This window comes from Salmo salar, chromosome 15, assembly GCF_965601325.2.
Source record: "Salmo salar chromosome 15, fSalSal1, whole genome shotgun sequence".
Lineage (NCBI taxonomy): Eukaryota > Metazoa > Chordata > Actinopteri > Salmoniformes > Salmonidae > Salmo > Salmo salar.
In genome coordinates this window covers 33879300-33900893 of record NC_138305.1, presented here as the reverse complement: position 1 = coordinate 33900893, position 21594 = coordinate 33879300, and the positions used below count along the sequence as shown (strand labels likewise).

The 21594-nt window shown below is 44.7% G+C and overlaps 1 protein-coding gene across 3 annotated transcripts; it reads left to right on the top strand.

The window, feature by feature from the left end:
- Positions 1 to 555: 555 nt before the first annotated feature.
- LOC106571212 (dual specificity protein phosphatase 10) lies at positions 556 to 15590 on the top strand. 3 transcript variants are annotated; one of them, XR_014380603.1, is made up of 5 exons: positions 557 to 852; positions 2272 to 3163; positions 9238 to 9624; positions 10151 to 13667; positions 13704 to 15590. XR_014380603.1 is itself a non-coding variant. In XM_045695608.2 (4 exons), the coding sequence occupies exons 2-4, from the start codon at positions 2320 to 2322 to the stop codon at positions 10414 to 10416; spliced, it is 1497 nt and encodes a 498-aa protein (XP_045551564.1). In that variant the 5' UTR covers positions 556 to 852; positions 2110 to 2319; the 3' UTR covers positions 10417 to 15590. The 3 variants fall into 3 exon arrangements, 2 of the variants coding, with proteins under 2 accessions (XP_045551564.1, XP_013999472.1); XM_045695608.2 differs by having other exon boundaries at positions 556 to 852; positions 2110 to 3163; positions 10151 to 15590; XM_014143997.3 differs by having other exon boundaries at positions 10151 to 15590.
- Positions 15591 to 21594: the final 6004 nt, after the last annotated feature.

Here is a 21594-nt window from a genome sequence, read left to right as displayed (position 1 = left end):
GCTTCAACACAGCAGCCCTTATACGTCATCTAGTGTATATATAAATCATTGGTGAGAACCTAGGCATGGCTATTCTGGAGCAGGACCTAAAATGACTATAATTATCCATGATACACCCCTCAATGAGCAATTTGTCAATTCCAATGAGAATATGTCACCAATGGGCTGATTGAAGGCCCCTGTGGTTAACCTCATATAATATGGTAATATCATGCATTATACAATTGTAATATCATATTAATCACAATACATAAGTTTCCCCCTGATAAAACAATACCATGCACCCTTATTAAACATTTCATTGCATGCAACTACTACCGTCATTACGACTGCATTTTCTGCATCAATAGGCGGAGAATAACGCATTAAAGACGGCGCGGGGCACGAAACCAAGGATGAACGAACTTCTCATCAGAGCATGGAGTATTCAGTCTACGCTTGCTTCGCTCTGCCTAGTATCGGCCTTTTGATTGGTTGCCAGTGACATCACCCTACCCTAATACATGGGACTGTAAGCATTGTTCATTCGACAGCCCTATCCTCAGAGAGCTGATTTAACACCCGCATCTGAACTCCCACCCACCACGGGGTTGGCTCTTGCTCCTCTCTCACTGTACAAAACGAATGAATTTAATATTAATGAACTCGTGTATTGGCTCATACCCGTGTCAATCCTAAAGTGCTACTTCACTAGGTTGGCTGACCCCTTGTATATTATTACTGAGGACCAGGCTAAAAGTAAAAATGTTGCGGATCCTCGGCACTGGGACAGGCTGAATGGAGTCAACGTTGAGCGCAAATAAAATCATTCTACATTCACCCGGAGCGCACAAAATATTGTTTTACAAAAATGTAAGTACACTTTTAAAAATCCTTTAATAGGCGACACTTCAAAGTCTATAGTATAGTTTACAAGTTGTATAGAAATGAAACGGCCACAGCGCTAACGTTAATCAACATGAACATGCCATACTCAGACATTTCACGTCATAACAGTGCGAAATATGAACGATGTCAGATTATGGGAATTTAACATGAAATTATATATTCGATATCATGAAGCCTTCAGATCGTTGCAGGAACTAATTTCGTTCATGTAAACCTCTGACAGATGATAAACTGTTGGCTCTTCAATATCACTGTGAACAAATATACCTGGAACCGGCTGTTGCCAAAATGATCAAGACTAGATTTACACTACAAATTATACAATGTTTTACTACGTGAGATACGTTTATGCAACCGCGGCGTCTTTGAAGTGAAATGACATTTACAAACCGTGTCTGTACTGCCGAAACCCTCGATACTTTATTCTCAGCACGTCCTTATGCCGGTCTCGTCAATGAATGTATGTACACCCTGTGATTTCTTTTTACCTTACCAGCTAGTTGAAACAGCTGGATACTGCATGCGCGGGTCAGAGGACGCCACCATGGGCGTCTTTTGATGTGAGGACATGGTTTATTACATCTTTATTGCAACGTTTGATTAAATTTAAGCAGCTTTTCCCGCACCCCATGACTGTTCCAGATGTGATTTGGAGAGAGAGAGAGAGAGACCAAACTGCGGTGTAGCCCTTACACGTTGATGCAGTATTCATCAGTCTTTTTGTCACACGAAATTCAAAGGCTTATTGTACTGCACTGTGAAATTGACAGTAGTCTAGCTGCGAAGCCCAGACATTTGGGCTGTTAAATTACCTGCACATATTTGTGATGATTATATTATTTGGTCATGCATTTTCATGGGACACATTTTCTGAGTTTATATAATACATTCTATGGTTAATACCCACCCTTACTAAATGGGCAGTAGTCTCTCTCGTTTACCTGGTTATTCCCACCAACTGTGGCAGTTGCCTTGCAGACCTTTAAGTAGATAGATACTGTATTTGGTTACTGTGTAGCCGTTTAGTACTATAAATGTATGATTAAACAGATAAGTACCTGTAGCGTATCTCATTCATTGTCCCCTGAGAGAGTCAATGACATTGGTCATCAACAAACCACCATGCTATGCGTTACATGCTGTGCTTATTATTGAGTCTATACAGATGCTTTTTTCCACTGAGTCCATTCACAATCCTGGTCTGGGCCCGTATTCATAAAGCATCTCAGAGTAGGAGCGCTGATTTAGGATCAGTTTAGCCTTTTAGATCACGATGAATAAGATTACATGGACAGGGGGGGGGACCAGATCCTAGATCAGCACTCCGACTCTGAGACACTTAATACATACGGCCCCTGATCTGTTCTTTCCATATTTCTCCAGACTGGCTTCCTGTAGTTCTCCGTAGACGGCCCGACCCTCAGCCTCCACATGCCTCCATCTCCCCTTGACGACAGAATTGTGGTGGCGCTGCCAAGGCCGATCCGACCTCAGGAACTCCGACTGCGCCTGGACACCAGCTACCTGGACACCAGCTACCTGGACACTACTGTCACCAGCCCCGTCAGCAAGACGACCGTCATCAGCACAACGGTGGTGAAGATCCGGGCGACCAACCTCACTTATATGCCCTCATCTAACGGCTCCACGCGCTCCCTGTCGTGTGGATGCACCAGTGCCAGCTGCTGCTCGGTCACCACCTACGAGAAGGACAGCCAGCATAACCAGCGCCAGCAGCAGAGCCACGTCAGCCAGGTGAGCGCCAGCAGCCCCAACCTCAGCTATGCTGGACCCGCCTCCTCCAACCCCATAGTCACGGGCATGGGCATGATACACCATGAGGCCTTCAGCGACCCTAGTCTCACCTCTGGCCCAACCAAGGCTCTAGGGTCCACTGTCCGGGTCATCCACCCCAATGAGCTGGCCAAGCGGATGGCCAGGTGCCCCATGGGCCACCCGGTCGGGCCGGTGCCGGTCATCATCGACTGCCGGCCCTTCATGGACTACAACAAGAGCCACATCCAAGGTGCGGTGCACATCAACTGTTCGGACAAGATCAGCCGGCGACGGCTGCAGCAGGGCAAGATCACCGTGCTGGACCTGCTCTCGTGCCGTGAGTCCTCCGGCAAGGACTCCGTTAAGGGCATCTTCTCCAAAGAGATTGTGGTGTACGACGAGAGTACAATGGATCCCCAGAGGGTGACCTCCTCACAGCCCCTTCATGTGGTCCTGGATTCGCTGAAGAGGGAGGGAAAGGACCCCATCGTTCTCAAAGGTAGGGCGAAGTTCTGGACTCGTATTCACAGCATCTTTACTTTACCGACTTTATTGTCCTCATGGGGACATTTTGTTGCAGTATCATGTACACGTTTAAAGTGGCGTTTAAATACAGTAGAAAACAAATTGACAATGCAAAATTCATAACAGTTACATACTAATAAAAAGAGCCTGCTGGCCTTACTGGGTGGATAGGAACATTAGCCCGAGCTGTTTAGGAGGGATATCACACCTGGGACAAGTTATTGTCTAGTTCTGTTATTCCTACTGAGGGGTGCCCTATACCTGCGCCCAGAGGAGAGTAGTTCAAAGTCCGGGTACAGGGGGTGTTCTGGGTCTAAAATGATTTTCTGTGCCTTGCTGAGGGCCCTGACCTTAAAGAGCTCATCCAAGCCTGTCTGTTTGACTCCAAGTACCTTGCTTGCTGTGGTGATAATCCTTGTAAGCACACTTTTCTGTCTGACGGTGGCATTGCCAAACCAGCAAACAACACACAAAGTAAAATTACTCTCAATAAAAGATTGGTCAAATACAGTCAATGTAGTACAGTCAACATTAAAAGATCCCAACTTTTCAAGATCTCAGAGTAGGTAGTGTAGCAGTGCTGATCTAGGATCAGTTTGGCCTTTTAGACCATAACAGGGGGGTTCTCTTGAGGTTCTCTGGAGGTTCTCTGGAGGTTGTGTTTAAGCTTCAACGAGTCAAAGTAGAAACACTTGGGATGTTATCTGGAATGGTTGAAGGATTAGGGAAGAGGATGAAATCTTTAACTGGATTAGTTGAAGGATGAGGGAAGATGAGGTCTCTAATATAGAAAGCCACAGGACTGTTTTGATTAAAGAGCACATTTTTTTAGAGCTCTGGTTTGTCTCTGAGAGGATGAGAGAGATTGGTTTATGTAGCTGTAAGTTGGTCTGTCTAATTCATTTTTCAGAGACTAGCCTGTCTGTATACTTCTGTTGTGAAGAGGAAGGTGGCAATAGGCAATGAAGTTGGTAGAGGTGCAATGGTGATATTTGCTATTGAATGTATGTATGTCCCTGAGGAATAGGCTCATGTTAGGTGTAAAGTAAATGTAAGGCAGTTTTGTTGTGCCTCCATTGTGTGTAAGCTTCCTACTTAGTAACTCATACTGTCATTTACTGTGTACTACCCATCTATAAACTACAGTATATACTGTATGTAAATCTGATTCCAACAGTATCAGCTGACCCTTATCCTTCACACCCTGATGATTCGCACGCACGCATACACCACTCAGACACACACACACACACACACACACACACACACACACACACACACACACACACACACACACACACACACACACACACACACACACACACACACACACACACACACACACACACACTAATTTGTTGGGCAGCTTCAGTCCTGTCAGGGTATGTAACATGCTTTGGCTGTTTTGCAGAGGCTGGGAGGCAGCTCTTAGTAAATACGGAGCCCTGTTGAGGCAGCAGCCCCTGTGTGTCTGCCGTCTGCCTCGCAGACGCGGTCTTTCAGGGAGGTCATACTGTAGCACCTTGATGCCATCCTCTCCTCTCCTCTCCTCTCCTCTCCTCTCCTCTCCTCTCCTCTCCTCTCCTCTCCTCTCCTCTCCTCTCCTCTCCTCTCCTCTCCTCTCCTCTCCTCTCCTCTCCTCTCCTCTCCTCTCCTCTCCTCTCCTCTCCAGAGGAGCTTCCTCCCTTCCTCCTTCCCCCTCCCTTCCTCCTTCCCCCTCCCTTCCTCCTTCCCCCTCCCTTCCTCCTTCCCCCTCCCTTCCTCCTTCCCCCTCCCTTCCTCCTTCCCCCTTCCTTCCTCCTTCCCCCTCCCTTCCTCCTTCCCCCTCCCTTCCTCCTTCCCCCTCCCTTCCTCCTTCCCCCTTCCTTCCTCCTTCCCTCTCCCCTCCTCCTTCCCCCTCCCTTCCTCCTCATCCCTTTCTTCCTCCCTCCCCCCTCCCTTCCGACTTTCCCCTTCCTTCCTTCCTCCTTCCCCCTCCCTTCCTACTTCCCCTTCCCTCTGCGTCCATCTCTGTCTGCTGCGGTGAGGAAACAGAGAGCGGGCTACAGCAGAGCAGAACAGAATGTCTTGGTCTTTTTTTCTAATTTAATTCTCATGAAATCCAGGAATCTGCTGCTGCAGGAATCAAACGACTCAGCCATGAGCCCTCAGCCCTGAACCCTGAGCCCTGAGCCCTGAGCACTGAGCCCTCAGCCCCACGACCCGGTCTCTACCGCTGACACCGTACAGCAGAGAACACTGTGTGTGTGTGCGTGGGCGTGTGTGCGTGTGTGGGGCGTGTGTGTGTGTGTGTGTGTGTGTGTGTGTGTGTGTGTGTGTGTGTGTGTGTGTGGGGGAGGAACAATCGTCATATGGGTTTCCCAGCATCAGTGTAATTTATAACCAGACATGATTCATTCTACTATTGATCATGGAGGATACTTCACTAGCTATGGACCCTGCTCAAAACTAGTACACTGAAGGGGGAAAGGGTGCCATTTGGAACACAGGCCTGGTCTCTTTGAAGAGGTTTATAAAAATAAATAGAAGATGTTTTTTCATCATCTTCTTCTTTAAAATGTATTTTTTTTATACTTTGTACTTTAATCATGTTTCGTTGGATCAAGAATTTGTGGACATCTTTAATTAATCAGTTATAACCCTGCAATCAAAATTAACTTGATCACAAAGCCAGAAATTCACAGACCATGAAACATATGTACATTAAGGACATGTGGTTAAACATTGGCTTTCTCCAGAAGCAGACATTTCTAGTCCTGACTGGCCTTTTTCCCAGTGACCCAGACCTGATTGTAGGAATTAGTTATATACTGTAGCTGACAAACATGTCATAAGCAAACATCATTATTGATATAAGACTGTGGACCTTACGGTTGACGGATAGCATTATAAAGTGGAAACGGAGTAAGAAAAGCATTCAACGCTTCCGGGAAGTGGTCATTTATGAGTGAGGAACAGTGCTGGCGGCTTCTGAAAGTGAAAGAGACACTTAAAGGTGCTTTCCTCTGTGAGATAGTCGAAAGCTAATGACAGCCGGTCACACTTCACAGATTTCATCTCTCTCCACAATGTGCCGGAAGATTCTTTCGTTCTCACTCTCGCCTTTCAAAAGAAGCCATTTACCAATTGAGTGCATCACAAGAAAGGCATCGCTTGAATATGTGCATTAGAAGACCATTTTGATTTTTTCAAAGATGAGCTGTATTTTGGGTGAACACTCAAATCTGTTAGTTTGTTGAAAAATCGAAAAAAGAGAAAGATATTTAATGCATGATTAGCTAAATCTTGCCTCACAAGCACATGCACGTGCACACACACACACACACACACACACACACACACACACACACACACACACACACACACACACACACACACACACACACACACACACACACACACACACACACACACACACTTAGTAATATCATAACTACGTTGTGGTGGTCATAATGGTTTATTCAACTGTAGTAAAGTTCAACGCCTTTGGGGCTTGTGTGAAGAGACTCTCATTCCATTATTTACTGTTGGTTAATTATCATAACGACATCCCCTTGGAGGGAGTGTGAGAGAGATGTTTTAGAGAAACATAGCAGTTGAATTTGTTTGTTTGGTGTGGCCCTATTAGTTAGACTGGTTTTATGACCCTGTTATGATTTACAACATCCTCCCTAGTCGACAGTTGATAGGAGATCCCCAACTGCCCCGTTTCCATGGTGAAGCCGGTGAGGCCATATGATCACCTCACTTGGCATGATGTCAGCTCTTGTAGATCTTGTAATGCAAACAATACATGAACTGATACTCTATGTCAGGCCTCAATGCATCCCCCCCCTCGCCCCTTCCAGGGTGTCAATGGCGTCATGACAACAGGTGCAAAGCCCCCCCCCCCTCCCCCTACTAACTGAAACTGACAGTAACTGACAGTATTTGCCTCCCTCTCAGGCCCTGTGTGTGTTAACGTTATGTTACAGGGTTTATTTGAAGGAGTGCAGATGTCCAGCGAGACACATGTTCAACATTTATCATCTTTATTTGGCCGCCATCTTTGGCGCTGAGGAGAGTGATGATAGCTATTTTTCAGAAAGAACGCTGTGTCGATTGTCTTGGGGACATTTTGAATGTTTCTCTCAATCTTTAAATTATGAGAAATATGACATTACCTCCAGGACTTTATGTGATCTAGTCCTACAGACAGAAACAGATGAACAGGACTTTAGGTGATCTAGTCCTACAGTCAGAAACAGATGAACAGGACTTTAGGTGATCTAGCCCTACAGACAGAAACAGATGAACAGGACTGATGAATGCAAACAATACATGAACTGATACTCTATGTCAGGCCTCAATGCATCCCCCCCCTCGCCCCTTCCAGGGTGTCAATGGCGTCATGACAACAGGTGCAAAGCCCCCCCCCCCCCCTACTAACTGAAACTGACAGTAACTGACAGTATTTGCCTCCCTCTCAGGCCCTGTGTGTGTTAACGTTATGTTACAGGGTTTATTTGAAGGAGTGCAGATGTCCAGCGAGACACATGTTCAACATTTATCATCTTTATTTGGCCGCCATCTTTGGCGCTGAGGAGAGTGATGATAGCTATTTTTCAGAAAGAACGCTGTGTCGATTGTCTTGGGGACATTTTGAATGTTTCTCTCAATCTTTAAATTATGAGAAATATGACATTACCTCCAGGACTTTATGTGATCTAGTCCTACAGACAGAAACAGATGAACAGGACTTTAGGTGATCTAGTCCTACAGACAGAAACAGATGAACAGGACTTTAGGTGATCTAGTCCTACAGTCAGAAACAGATGAACAGGACTTTAGGTGATCTAGTCCTACAGACAGAAACAGATGAACAGGACTTTAGGTGATCTAGTCCTACAGACAGAAACAGATGAACAGGACTTTAGGTGATCTAGTCCTACAGACAGAAACAGATGAACAGGACTTTAGGTGATCTAGTCCTACAGACAGAAACAGATGAACAGGACTTTAGGTGATCTAGTCCTACAGACAGAAACAGATGAACAGGACTTTAGGTGATCTAGTCCTACAGACAGAAACAGATGAACAGGACTTTAGGTGATCTAGTCCTACAGACAGAAACAGATGAACAGGACTTTAGGTGATCTAGTCCTACAGACAGAAACAGATGAACAGGACTTTAGGTGATCTAGTCCTACAGACAGAAACAGATGAACAGGACTTTAGGTGATCTAGTCCTACAGACAGAAACAGATGAACAGGACTTTAGGTGATCTAGTCCTACAGACAGAAACAGATGAACAGGACTTTAGGTGATCTAGTCCTACAGACAGAAACAGATGAACAGGACTTTAGGTGATCTAGTCCTACAGTCAGAAACAGATGAACAGGACTTTAGGTGATCTAGTCCTACAGACAGAAACAGATGAACAGGACTTTAGGTGATCTAGTCCTACAGACAAAAACAGATGAACAGGACTTTAGGTGATCTAGTCCTACAGACAGAAACAGATGAACAGGACTTTAGGTGATCTAGCCCGACAGAGAAACAGATGAAGTGCAAAGCCCTCCCTACAAACTGATGTGATATCCAATTCAAACGGAAAATTCAAATGGCAAACAAATGATATGGCTTGAATGGTTGGTTGGGGGCTTGGAGTGTCTCAGTGTTTGACATCAGGCCATGAAAGTCTATGCTATGATAATATGGTCACCTATTTTGCCACCCTATCAGATTAATATGCAAAATGTCATTGTCCCTCTTTTTTTTAAAGTAGGAGGAGAGATGAGCCAGAAAGAAGGAAAAACAACAGAATATTAGCTAGAGACAATTTGGATGGACATGATTTGTTGTTTGATAGTTCAATATAGTAATACTTTCCTCCAATAGACACGTAGCAGACTTGTTCCAGTCAAAACTCCCCAACTACCAGTCGTGACCTGCCATCGTAATAAAGGATAAGGCATTATACCTGCAGATGTTAACTTAAGTGTCACAGGATATAAACGTATTTGTTTTCCACTGACTCAACCTGTTGTTTTCTGTTGTTTACCCAGGGGGCCTCAGCTGCTTCAGACAGAACCACCAGAACCTGTGTGACCACTCCCTCCACCTCCACGAGAGCCTGGACGCAGGCATAGGCGTCAGCGGGGCCTCCGGCCACACGGGGGCACTACCTCACTCCATGTCCCTGCCCTCCACGCCGGACATCGAGGACGCCGAGCTGACGCCCATCCTGCCCTTCCTGTACCTGGGCAACGAGCACGACGCGCAGGACGCCCACAGGCTACAGCGCTACAACATCGGCTTTGTGCTCAACGTCACCACCCACCTGCCGCTCTACCACTACGACACAGGCCTGTTCAGCTACAAGCGGCTGCCAGCCACCGACAGCAACAAGCAGAACTTGAGGCAGTACTTTGAGGAGGCGTTTGAATTCATCGGTACGCAGGAAAAGTTAGCTAAGTCTAGTCATTGCATGGTGGTATGTACAGTGGAAGTGTATACGGGAGGGCAGGGGCAGAGGTTGCAGTCTGTGGCAGCGGTGGGATCTCATTTCTCATTGAATCGATTCTGTTTTATAATGTTCTTTCAAGCCACATTAGGATTGGAGTTAGCCGGTGATTTAGCTTGGTTGATACATATTCAAATGGCTTGTTTTTATCGATCAGAGGCTGTGCAGGTTGTCTGACCTTAGAAATTATGGATTTGTTAACACTACCATTAGTATACAGTATTGCACAGTGTAGGTTTTGAGTGAGTGGACTGCAGTGAAAAATATGACATTAGTTACATGACTAAAACATGAATGTGATGTTATTGAAGTCATGTTTTATGTTACCATGACGAGTTCTATTCTGACGAGATGAAAATGCTCCTCTGTTGTTGTTAAAGTCTATTTTGTCCAATGTTTAATTTGAGCCCCATTTTAAAGAGACAAAAATGCTCCTCTCTCTACTCTCTCTTCAGAGGAAGCACGGCAAGCGGACATGGGCCTCTTGATCCACTGCCAGGCAGGCGTGTCTCGCTCGGCCACCATTGTCATTGCCTACCTGATGAAGCACACCTGGATGACCATGACGGACGCTTACAAGTTCGTCAAGACCCGGCGGCCCATCATCTCCCCCAACCTCAACTTCATGGGCCAACTGCTGGAGTTCGAGGAGGACCTGAACAACGGCATCACACCGCGCATCCTCACGCCAAAGCTCATCGGGGTGGAGACCATGGTTTAGGAGGACACCTGCCATTCCTGGTTTAGGAGGACATCCCACTCACTCTACGGGCTACTCTTGACAGGCTGATTCTGAGAGCGAAATCACTTTATTTCAGAATCTCCTAGTCATGCTCTTCTGGGACTGTCACAGGAGTGCCAAGGTTCTGGGTCAACGGCGATGAGAAACACCCCAGAATACCTGCTGTTCCGAAACTGGCGAAACTGGCTGGCTTCCTGGAGGAACAAGAGTGTTGGAGAGAGAAAACGGTCAGTGGGAAGCTGTCGTGCATGACCATGGAGGAGCAAAAACATGTAAAGAAAGGAAAATAGATTAACTATTTCTGAAGAAAAAAAAACAGCATGTACTGTGCAGGTTAGCAGTGAGAGAAACTGACTCTTCAGACTCACACTGTGCTGTGGCTCACGGTTATTGTTGCAGGCAGGCTGGGGCCGAGCTGGCCGAGGCGGTGCCTGTCAGAAAAGATGAAGACTTGTTTGGTGTGTTAATGTTCTTGTTCTATTTTTATACAGGGGTTTATGGGGGTGACCATGACAAGCCCAAAGTGGCTTACTGTGCAATAATTTCTGAGTGGAATGCGGCTGGGAGCTTGATCTTATGTGTATATATGGGTATTCAATGACGATAAAACATTTCCAGTTCGCCACTGATTTGACATGAAGTAACCTTTTTTTAATTAATTGTTGTTATCGATTCTGTATTTTTTTTTACGCATACCATTGAGCTGTTACACTATATATATATATATATATATAAAAAGTATTTGGACACCCCTTCAAATTACTGGATTCGGCTATTTCAGCCACACCCGTTGCTGACAGGTGTATAAAATTGAGCACACAAACATGGAATCTCCATAGCCTGACATTGGCAGTAGGATTACCTTACTGAAGAGCTTAGTTGCGTTCAACGTGGCACCGTCATAGGATGGCAGCTTTCCAACAAGTCAGTTCTTCAAATTTCTGCCCTGCTAGAGTTGCCCCGGTCAACTGTAAGTGGGCGGCAGGTAGCCTAGTGGTTAGAGTGTTGGGCCAGTAACCGTAAGGTTTCTAGATTGAATCCCCGAGCTGACAAGGTAAAAATCTGTCGTTCTGCCCCTGAACAAGGCAGTTAACCCACTGTTCCTAGGCCATCATTATAAATAAGAATTTGTTCTTAACTGACTTGCCAAGTTAAATAAAGGGTAAATAAAAAGTGCTGTTATTTTTAAGTAGAAATGTCTAGGAGCAACTACGGTGCAGCCGCGAAGTGTTAGGCCACACAAACTCACAGAACGGGGCCGCGTAGTGCGTAGAAATAGACTGTCCTCGGATGCAACACTTGAGTTCCAAAATGCCACTGGAAGCAATGTCCGCACAATAACTGTTCATCGGGAGCTTCATGAAATGAGTTTCCATGGCTGAGAAGCTGCACGCAAGCCTAAGATCACCATGCGCAATACCTGGCGCCTTTGGACTTTGGATCAGTGGAAATGCGTTCTCTGGTATGATGAATCAAGCTTTACCACCTGGCAGTCCGACGGACTAATCTGCATTTGGTGGATACCAGGAGAACGCTACATGCCCCAATGCATAGTGCCAACTGTAAAGTTTGGTGGAGGAGGAATAATGGTCTGGGGTTGTTTTTCATGGTTTAAGCTAGGCCCCTTAGTTCTAGTGAATGGAAATCTTAAGGCTGCAGCATACAATGACATTGTAGACGATTCTGTGCTTCCAACTTTGTGGCAACAGTTTGGGGAAGGCCCTTTCCTGTTTCAGCATGACAATGCCCCCGTGCACAAAGCAAGGTCCGTACAGAAATGGTTTGTCGAGAACGGTGTGGAAGAACTTGACTGGCCTGCACAGAGCCCTGACCTCAGCCCCATCTAAAAACTTTTGGATGAATTGGAATGCAGACTGCGAGCCAGGCTTAATCGCCAAACATCAGTGCCCGACCTCACTAATACTCTTGTGGCCAAATGGAAAAAAGTCCCCGCAGCAATGTTCCAACATCTAGTGGAAAGCCTTCCCAGAAGAGTGGAGACTGTTATAGCAGCAAAGGGGGGACGAACTCCATATTAATGCCCATGATTTTGGAATGAGATGTTCGATGAGCAGGTGTCCACATACTTTTGGTCATGTAGTGTATGTTTGGCACAAGTTAGATTGATAAAATATATGTTTTTTATGTAAAATTCTTGGCACTGGTGTGTCTTAGTTGTCTGTGTATATATATTTGTTCTGTTTAATCTTCAAAAATACCTGAAACCATTCACATTGTCTGTGTTTTTTGTTTTGTCACTGTGTTTTTCCATCTCCCATCACCATCAACCATACCATTTGTTTTTAGTAATACATTAACTGCCATAAAGAGCTTTGTACCACAAGTTTACTGAAAGCAGATTGCTCCTCAAACAAAATGATGGTTATCCTGTTTTAAGTATTACTTCAGTTGTAAAGTAGATTTGAGGACTATTCACTGCCTGCTATAGTCTCTCCTGTTCCTTTTGAAATAGTTTTCCCGCTTCTAACTTGTCCCATTTGAATGTAGTGTCTAACCTCTCTAGATTTATTTTGGTGTAGTTGCCCTTGTAGTGTATGTTACTACATTTGCTCTCTGAGTATGGCCTAGTATGATTTACTACATCACAAGGTAACAGCTGTCCGTGAATTGGGCCTCTGGCATCAAATGAGACATTGTATCCAGAGACTGTGGTAGAAGCAAGGTACTGTAACCCCTTTCTAATATTTTGAAACCTCCCAGCCCTGCCGCTAAGCTAACGAGCAGCTCTTGTTCCGCTGCCTCGCGTAACGCCAAGCTCGGCTGTCACGTGCAGTACTAGTGCCTCTATTGATGCCTTAACTAACTCCTGTCTTTTCACCACGGGGCCTGTTTGCGCCACTGCACAGTGCAGGCCATCATCGCATGCAGACAGAAGCAGCCGAGCAGGCTGGGGTCGACTTCACGTCCTGCGGATACAAATCAACCCTTCAGCATCAGTAGTCAACTCTGTGATACTTTCGAAGCGATATTAACACAGTTTGCACAGTTTGTTTCTTGGTAGTCTTAGACAAATCTTCTTTAAAACAAAAGTATACACCTCACACACATGGTTATGGGCTTAAAAAAAGAAGACACCTGTACCATGTCAGATATAGAATAGAAATGTATTTGCATCCCAATTTCACACTTTATAATCATCACAGAAGACTGAAATATAACAAAATTGTTTGATATAGAAACACCAGATTTTCAGCGTGAAAAAAAAGAAAGTTTAGTAATTATGAAATTATGAAAAATATGAATAGGGTTCCACCCATCAGACCACTAGAGGGCGATCTGGTCATTTGACTGCAGGAAAGGGGTACTAATGTGACTTTGATCTGGTGCTGAATCATTAGAAAGGAGAATTGAGAACCTACGTGAAATGTAGGCTTGGCCTATTCCGCACAGAACTCTCTGTTACGGTGGCTGTGGGAGTGTGCATGATCCCACGCTGAACTTTTGAATATCAACAAAAGATGAGTCATTGAAATGTTCCCTTGCATAATGCATGCTGATTCAAACAAGACGACTTGCAGCCACTTAGCTGCTAATTATGTTGATCCTTAGTTTTGGACCTAGCTAGCATTAGCGTTAGTGTTAGCGTTAGCATGACAACTCAACAAATGGCATATTAGACAACGAAAAATTAAACAGAGTCGTATTCATTAGGGCGTTTTTCAGTCCAAGTGATCCCTCCCTGTTTCGGTCAATTTTCTTCCATTTAGTGCCTAATGAATACCACCCAGAAACAAAGACATAACATGGAATCGTACAGTAATGTCTGAATCAATTAGGAAAATGTTTTGTTTGTTATGCCTTTGCACGCGCAATCATAATATTTGTTTCGTAGTGTCCTTGGGGTTTGAACAGTAGTTACTTTGCATATAGTTTGTATACCGTTGCTACTGCTGCACCCAAAACATATAGTCCTCTCAAGAAAGAACGAGATCGTCGAGGGAGACTGCAAAGTAAGCGTTTGCACAGGTAAAGAGAATACAAAGCATTTATTTAACCACAAAAGATCTCTATGTATAAGGTTGAGAAATTATATTTTCAGAATTCTCACCTATACTTCCTGTCTTCGGTTGCTATGATCATGTACATTGGCTATGATATGGTTGCTATGATCATGTACATTGGCTATGATATGGTTGCTATGATCATGTATAGTACATTGGTGTATATTGGTGCTCTACAACACTGTATTTGGGTATGATAAAGGTCTATAACAGTTTACCACACATTTGTAGCTTGTACATTTATATGAAATGATAACCATCTACAATAAAGTACACATCCTAAAAAATATAGAACTGCCATTTATATCCACTGGTTCCTAATCCTATGTCCTTAATGGCACATATTGGCTCTTCATTTTTTTAAATAATTACAGTACATGGTATTGGATTGATAAATGTAAACGTTGAACATTATTCTTCTTCTCTGGTTGGGAAACAAAGCATGTCTGTTGTGTGTCCCCAGTCCATTCTCTGTCTATCCAATGCTGCTCTCTCACTGTGGAGGTCAAGATTTCATGCTTTTGGTGATGCCCCAAATGACATCCTAATCCCTACATTGTAAACTTCTTTTGATAGGACTTGTCAAAAGTAGTGCACTAAATAGGGAATAGGGTGCCATTTCGAATGTACATTTGTGTTTTGTCAAGGCGGTTTTGAGTGACAGCCCCCTGAAAGGGGATCATATAAACCTGTCATATTTGATGTGGGACTGTTTATGGCTAGACCTGTTTAAGAGTTTCTGCTTTGGGCTCGGAGACTCTGGGGAGAGCAGGGGGGTCACTATACAAGTGTATGTACTGTACAGTCAGTCATTGTGTCTGTCTATAGTTCCGCAGTTAAAGTACATACACTATTTTCACAACTTTCTTTCTATGCATATATCTATTACTATTTTTGCACTGACCTATGGATGGACAGCTGGATTTTATTTTTTCACACAAAGGGTGCTATTATAACGGAGGCCTTCTCCCTGACAACAGCTTTTTGCATGACCTGCTCAATATTCCCCCTTATGAAGGATCTATGACCTCTCCTCCTCTATTCTTAAATCGTTTCGGTTTAAGCACTGTCATTTTGTAATCCCTTACCCTACTTGTGATGTTTGAAATAAACAGAGAGGCTAAAAGCTTACTCTGGGGTTACGTGTGTTTTTGTGTATGGAAAAATGTATCTGTATCTTCTTCCGTTTGATTCAATTGCCTGGTCGCATTGACTGTAAGCACACACAATTTTCTCTCAATTTTATTTTTATGTACATTATCAAACATCAACAATAACAACACCAACAGTTTCACCACAGTGTAACGCCACCACGCCGTCCATAAAGAGTGGCCCTTCTCCAAGTTATCACAGCCTCCTGAAATGTGAATAGCCACATCGCCGCTACACCGAAACAGAGTTGTGAATTATTTTCACTCGTCCATTGAACCTTTTGTCACATAGCAGCAAGACTTATGGGGCCTGTATTTACTCCGACCCTGCAGGAATCCACTGCCGCATGGCTAGGGGGTATGGGGGGGTTTGACTAGCACCGAGCAGGTCAAGTTCTCTCCATAGGAACAGGCCCAGAAATAGTTTTTAGTGTTGTTTCTAATTACGAGTGATGAGCGTCCCTGGCTCATTAATCCTTTTCTATCAGCACTGGGCAGGCCGGCGGCACCAGAATAACCCCGATCCTAGAGCCGCTGCATGCTGCTCCGGCTATGCTTCATGGCGGTATCAGGAAAGTCTCTGGGCTCGAGAGGAGGTCCTATCTCTTGGAAACACATATACAGTATGTACATGCTGGAAACTTGTGTACTGTAATCTTACAGGCATATACACACAGACACACACTCACGTACACACACACACACACACACCATAGCTACATACACACACGGTTGTGTACACTCCGCTGCCTCCCAGACAGAAATAAACCAGGGAGGATGTTTCAGCCTGAGTCCTGCTGCACTGGCAACAGTCAAAACAGTTTCCTGTGTCATAGCAGGGATGAAATTGACCTGCTCGCACGCTATCCCTTCAAGTCTTGTTAAAATACAGTAACATAAATACTGTAACTGCTCTTTTAAAGGTGTTGCTTGCTAACCTTTATGCTCTCTAAAAACTAGAAGGCTTCCAGATGTTTCTATTACAGCCTGATGAGATAAGATGCGAGCCGGTTGATTTTAGGCACTAAATAGCTACACCATTGTTCATTTCGTACTGTCTAATGTAGTGTATAGTTTTTTTAGGACGCTACTGTATTAGCCTGGCTAGCCTTGGCCCTGAATTATGAATTACCCAAATACTGAAACACTCAATAACTTAAAAAGGCTAATCACAAGAAACTTCACAAATATGAGTATTTCTCTATGCAGCTGTTGAACTTTTTGAGGATCTGGGAAATGGGGAGAGAGCATGACAGTGTGTGGAGAGGAGAGGGAAACATAGTGTTTCTCTCTCTCTCTCTCTCTCTTCTCTCTCTCTCTCTCTCTCTCTCTCTCTCTCTCTCTCTCTCTCTCTCTCTCTCTCTCTCTCTCTCTCTCTCTACCGCACCTGCTGTCTCGATCCCTGAATGCTCGGCTATGAAAAGCCAGCTGACATTTATTCCTGAGGTGCTGATCTGTTGCACCCTCTACAACCACTGTGATTATTATTTGACCCTACTGGTCATCTATGAACATTTTAACATCTTGAAGAACGATCTGGCCTTTGGCTATGTACTCTTATAATCTCCACCCAGCACAGCCAGAAGAAGACTGGCCACCCCTCAGAGCCTGGTTCCTGTCTAGGTTTCTTCCTAGGTTTCTTCCTTTCTAGGGAGTTGTTCCTAGCCATCGTGCTTCTACATCTGCATTGCTTGCTCTTTAAGGTTTTAGGCTAGGTTTCTGTATAAGCACTTAGTGACAACTGCTGATGTAATAAAAGTATTGATGGATTGAGAGAGAGAGAGAGAGAGAGAGAGAGAGAGAGAGAGAGAGAGAGAGAGAAGAAGAAAGAAAGAAAGAAAGAAAGAAAGAAAGAAAGAAAGAAAGAAAGAAAGAAAGAAAGAAAGAAAGAGAAGGAGAGAGAGAAAGAGAGAGAAAGAGAAGGAGAGAGAGTAAAGGAGAGCAGGTTCATGGTAACCAAGGAGATTACAGTGTCTATGTCAATCACAAATGTGTCACTGTGGAAGTGAGGAGGACAGGGAAGGACAGGGAGCCATACACCTGAGGAAGAGACAAGTTTTCAAAACATATGGGTTCATTGATTATCTGTCATGTTTACAACTGTCCAATGGTCCAAACTACATTTATCTAATCATAACTTTATTGATGAGACTGTGAAGTGACATGTTGTTTTACAAATGGAAAAGTAATCTTGGTGCAGAGTGCAAGGGAAAAATGATGTTGTCCTGAACCGATTCATATTTGATCCTGATGGCCCCCTCCTGGCCACACACACACACACACACACCACACACACACACACACACACACACACACACACACACACACACACACACACACACACACACACACACACACACACACACACACACACACACACACACACACACACACACACACACACACACACACACACACACACACACAGAGTTGAATTGAAAGTTGTGAATGTAAACAGTGAGATAAGCAGTCAAATGGCCTCCCTATCAGTGTCATATACAGGGTAAACCAATAGGTCTATCAATTACTTCTGTTTCCTTGGATACTTCCACCAACAACAGCTGCAGAGTTTAACAAGCTAGGCCCATGCAACCCAATCACACTGGCCAACATATCACCCCTGAAAAATGCCTTGATGATGAAAATAGACACAAGTATTTTTGTGATGGGGAATCTAAGAAGCTAATCATATCATGGGACAAAATCACAAGTAAATAATCCTACGGTGAGAGTCATAGGCCACCGAAAGACTACTTATTACTGCACACTGGATTTTGGTGTCTGAAATTACAGCCATTGACCTTAGCTGTGGTTGCCAAAGTGTCAACTCTGTGAATCTCATGCCCAGGTTTTGAAATAACTTAGAGAGGATTGATGTAGTTGATGAATTAGGTTGTTGTAACGTTCCAGTTTAGTTGTTGGACAAAGGTATATTTTTTCCATAGTAACTGGACCCACATTCAAACTCTGTCCTTGCATAGCTTTGAAAACAATTCACATTCTTTTAGATGTAATCAATTGCGACACATCATTCAGGGGGCCCCATCTGTTTTGCATGTTACTTTGGCATTAACACGTGTCACATATCAGTTTGCAAACAATGTAAAAAATATATATATATATCATTGTTAATAAAGCCGCATACAAACAGTCTTTTTTTTGTTTGTTGAGTAAGGCAGCTCCAAAAGGCAGGTGTTTCAGCCTAGCTCAGTGCTTTCTGTGGTGGTGGGGTAGCCAGCGGTTTGTAATGTTCTTATGATGTGTGCGCTGGGAGTCGGGAAGCAAGTTCAGGGAGTGAATCATTTAATAAATAAAAACATAATACAAAACAAGAAACCCGAACAACGCACAGACATGAAACAGAAACAATGGCGCCTGGGGAAGGAACCAAAGGGAGTGACATATATAGGGCAGGTAATCAAGGAGGTGATGGAGTCCAGGTGAGTCTGTTGACGCGCAGGTGCGAGTAACAATGGTGACAGGTGTGCTCCATAACGAGCATTCTGTCACTCATGGGGACACTACGTCACTGTAAAATCTACGGGTAGAGCTCAAAAATTCAAGGCCCTTGAGTGCTGCCATAGAGTTACATTAGAAGTGTCCATCCAAGAAGCCTCAAGGTCATTGGCCACAGATAAAATAACGTCAAATCACGTTATAGCTACCGTAGCTTTGATTGGACTGATCATATCAACATCAAACTTTTAAAATCTTAGCTAGCAGTCATCATCGTGAATCGCATTGACAATCAACTGGCAAATTATTTTCAATGCTTGTCATATGAAGAGAAATTATAGATAACACGTATCAGTGCTCATCGGTCATTGGACATAAACATTACACAACAAGTTGGACATCACAAATTTAACAATGAGTGGCTTGGAAGGAATCAGTGGCTAACTGCAAGCATTGTAAAGCAATCACTAGCCTGCTATTCAGTGGAGTGGGTGTGTGGTCCAAGTCTGGGTTTAAGAGTCTATTTTCCAAGCTTAAAAGGATAAACACTCACATGCCATGGACCAGAAAAGGTTGAATACATTCACTATGCTATCAATCCAGCATGACCTCTGCCGCGTTCAAAACAACTGGAAACTCGGAACTGGGAAATCTCAGACTTCAGTGAGTTTAAGACAACTGGGAACTCAGAAAAACACTAGGTCCGACTGGGAAAATAAGTTTTAAATGGTCATCCAACTCGGAATTCCAAGTTGGGAATTCTGGCATCTTTCTAGTGCTCTGACCTGAAGATCGCAAACTTCCATGATTCAACCTTGTTTTTTTCAGAGTTCCCAGTTGTATTGAAAGAACCATACATCCAGAGAATGCCAGACTTTGATAACAAAGTTTGATGACAAAATTTGTCCACAAGGACTGCCGTGCCACCTTCCTGTTCAAGTGAGCACAGCACAACAAGGTGAGTCCAAAAATGTATTGTATGCTGCTCCATAAATGATGTAATATGCCAGGGAGATATGTATTCTGCAGCTAAGAAAGTAAAACTAAGTGTATGTTGTGTAGTAAGCTGTTAGTAGCCCATGTGCCTCACCCTGATAATGTGGTCCCTTTTGCCCTGATAACTTAGCCTGCTGTTCTGACTTGGAGGTGCACATGTAGCCTATAGCCTGTTTTAGAGAAATGTAATCATCTAATCCTGGTGGTCCCAGCGCGCACGACCCACGTGGAGTTCCAGGTCTCCGGCAGCCTCTGGAACTGCCGGTCTGCAGCCAACAAGGCTGAGTTCATCTCAGCCTATGCTACCCTCCAGTCCCTAGACTTCCTGGCGCTGACGGAAACATGGATTACCACAGATAACACTGCTACTCCTACTGCTCTCTCTTCGTCTGCCCACGTGCTCTCGCATACCCCTAGAGCATCGAGCCAGCGGGGTGGTGGCACTGGAATCCTCATCTCTCCCAAGTGGACATTCTCTCTTTCTCCCCTGACCCATCTGTCTATCTCCTCATTTGAATTCCATGCTGTCACAGTTACCAGCCCTTTCAAGCTTAACATCCTTATCATTTATCGCCCTCCAGGTTCCCTTGGAGAGTTCATCAATGAGCTTGACGCCTTGATAAGTTCCTTTTCTGAGGATGGCTCACCTCTCACAGTTCTGGGTGACTTTAACCTCCCCACGTCTACCTTTGACTCATTCCTCTCTGCCTCCTTCTTTCCACTCCTCTCCTCTTTTGACCTCACCCTCTCACCTCCCCCCCCCCTACTCACAAGGCAGGCAATACGCTTGACCTCATCTTTACTAGATGCTGTTTATCCACTAATCTCATTGCAACTCCCCTCCAAATCTCTGACCACTACCTTGTATCCTTTTCCCTCTTGCTCTCATCCAACACTTCTCACTCTGCCCCTACTCGGATGGTATTGCGCCGTCCCAACCTTCGCTCTCTCTCTCCCGCTACTCTCTCCTCTTCCATCCTATCATCTCTTCCCTCTGCTCAAACCTTCTCCAACCTATCTCCTGATTCTGCCTCCTCAACCCTCCTCTCCTCCCTTTCTGCATCCTTTGATTTTCTCTGTCCCCTATCCTCCAGGCCGGCTCGGTCCTCCCCTCCTGCTCCGTGGCTCGACGACTCACTACGAGCTCGCAGAAAAGGGCTCCGGGCAGCCGAGCGGAAATGGAGGAAAACTCGCCTCCCTGCGGACCTGGCATCCTTTCACTCCCTCCTCTCTACATTCTCCTCTTCTGTCTCTGCTGCTAAAGCCACTTCCTACCACTCTAAATTCCAAGCATCTGCCTCTAACCCTAGGAAGCTCTTTGCTACCTTCTCCTCCCTCCTGAATCCTCCTCCCCCTCCCCCCCCCCTCCTCCCTCTCTGCGGATGACTTCGTCAACCATTTTGAAAAGAAGGTTGACGATATCCGATCCTCGTTTGCTAAGTCAAACGACACCGCTGGTCCTGCTCACACTGCCCTACCCTGTGCTTTGACCTCTTTCTCCCCTCTCTCTCCAGATGAAATCTCGCGTCTTG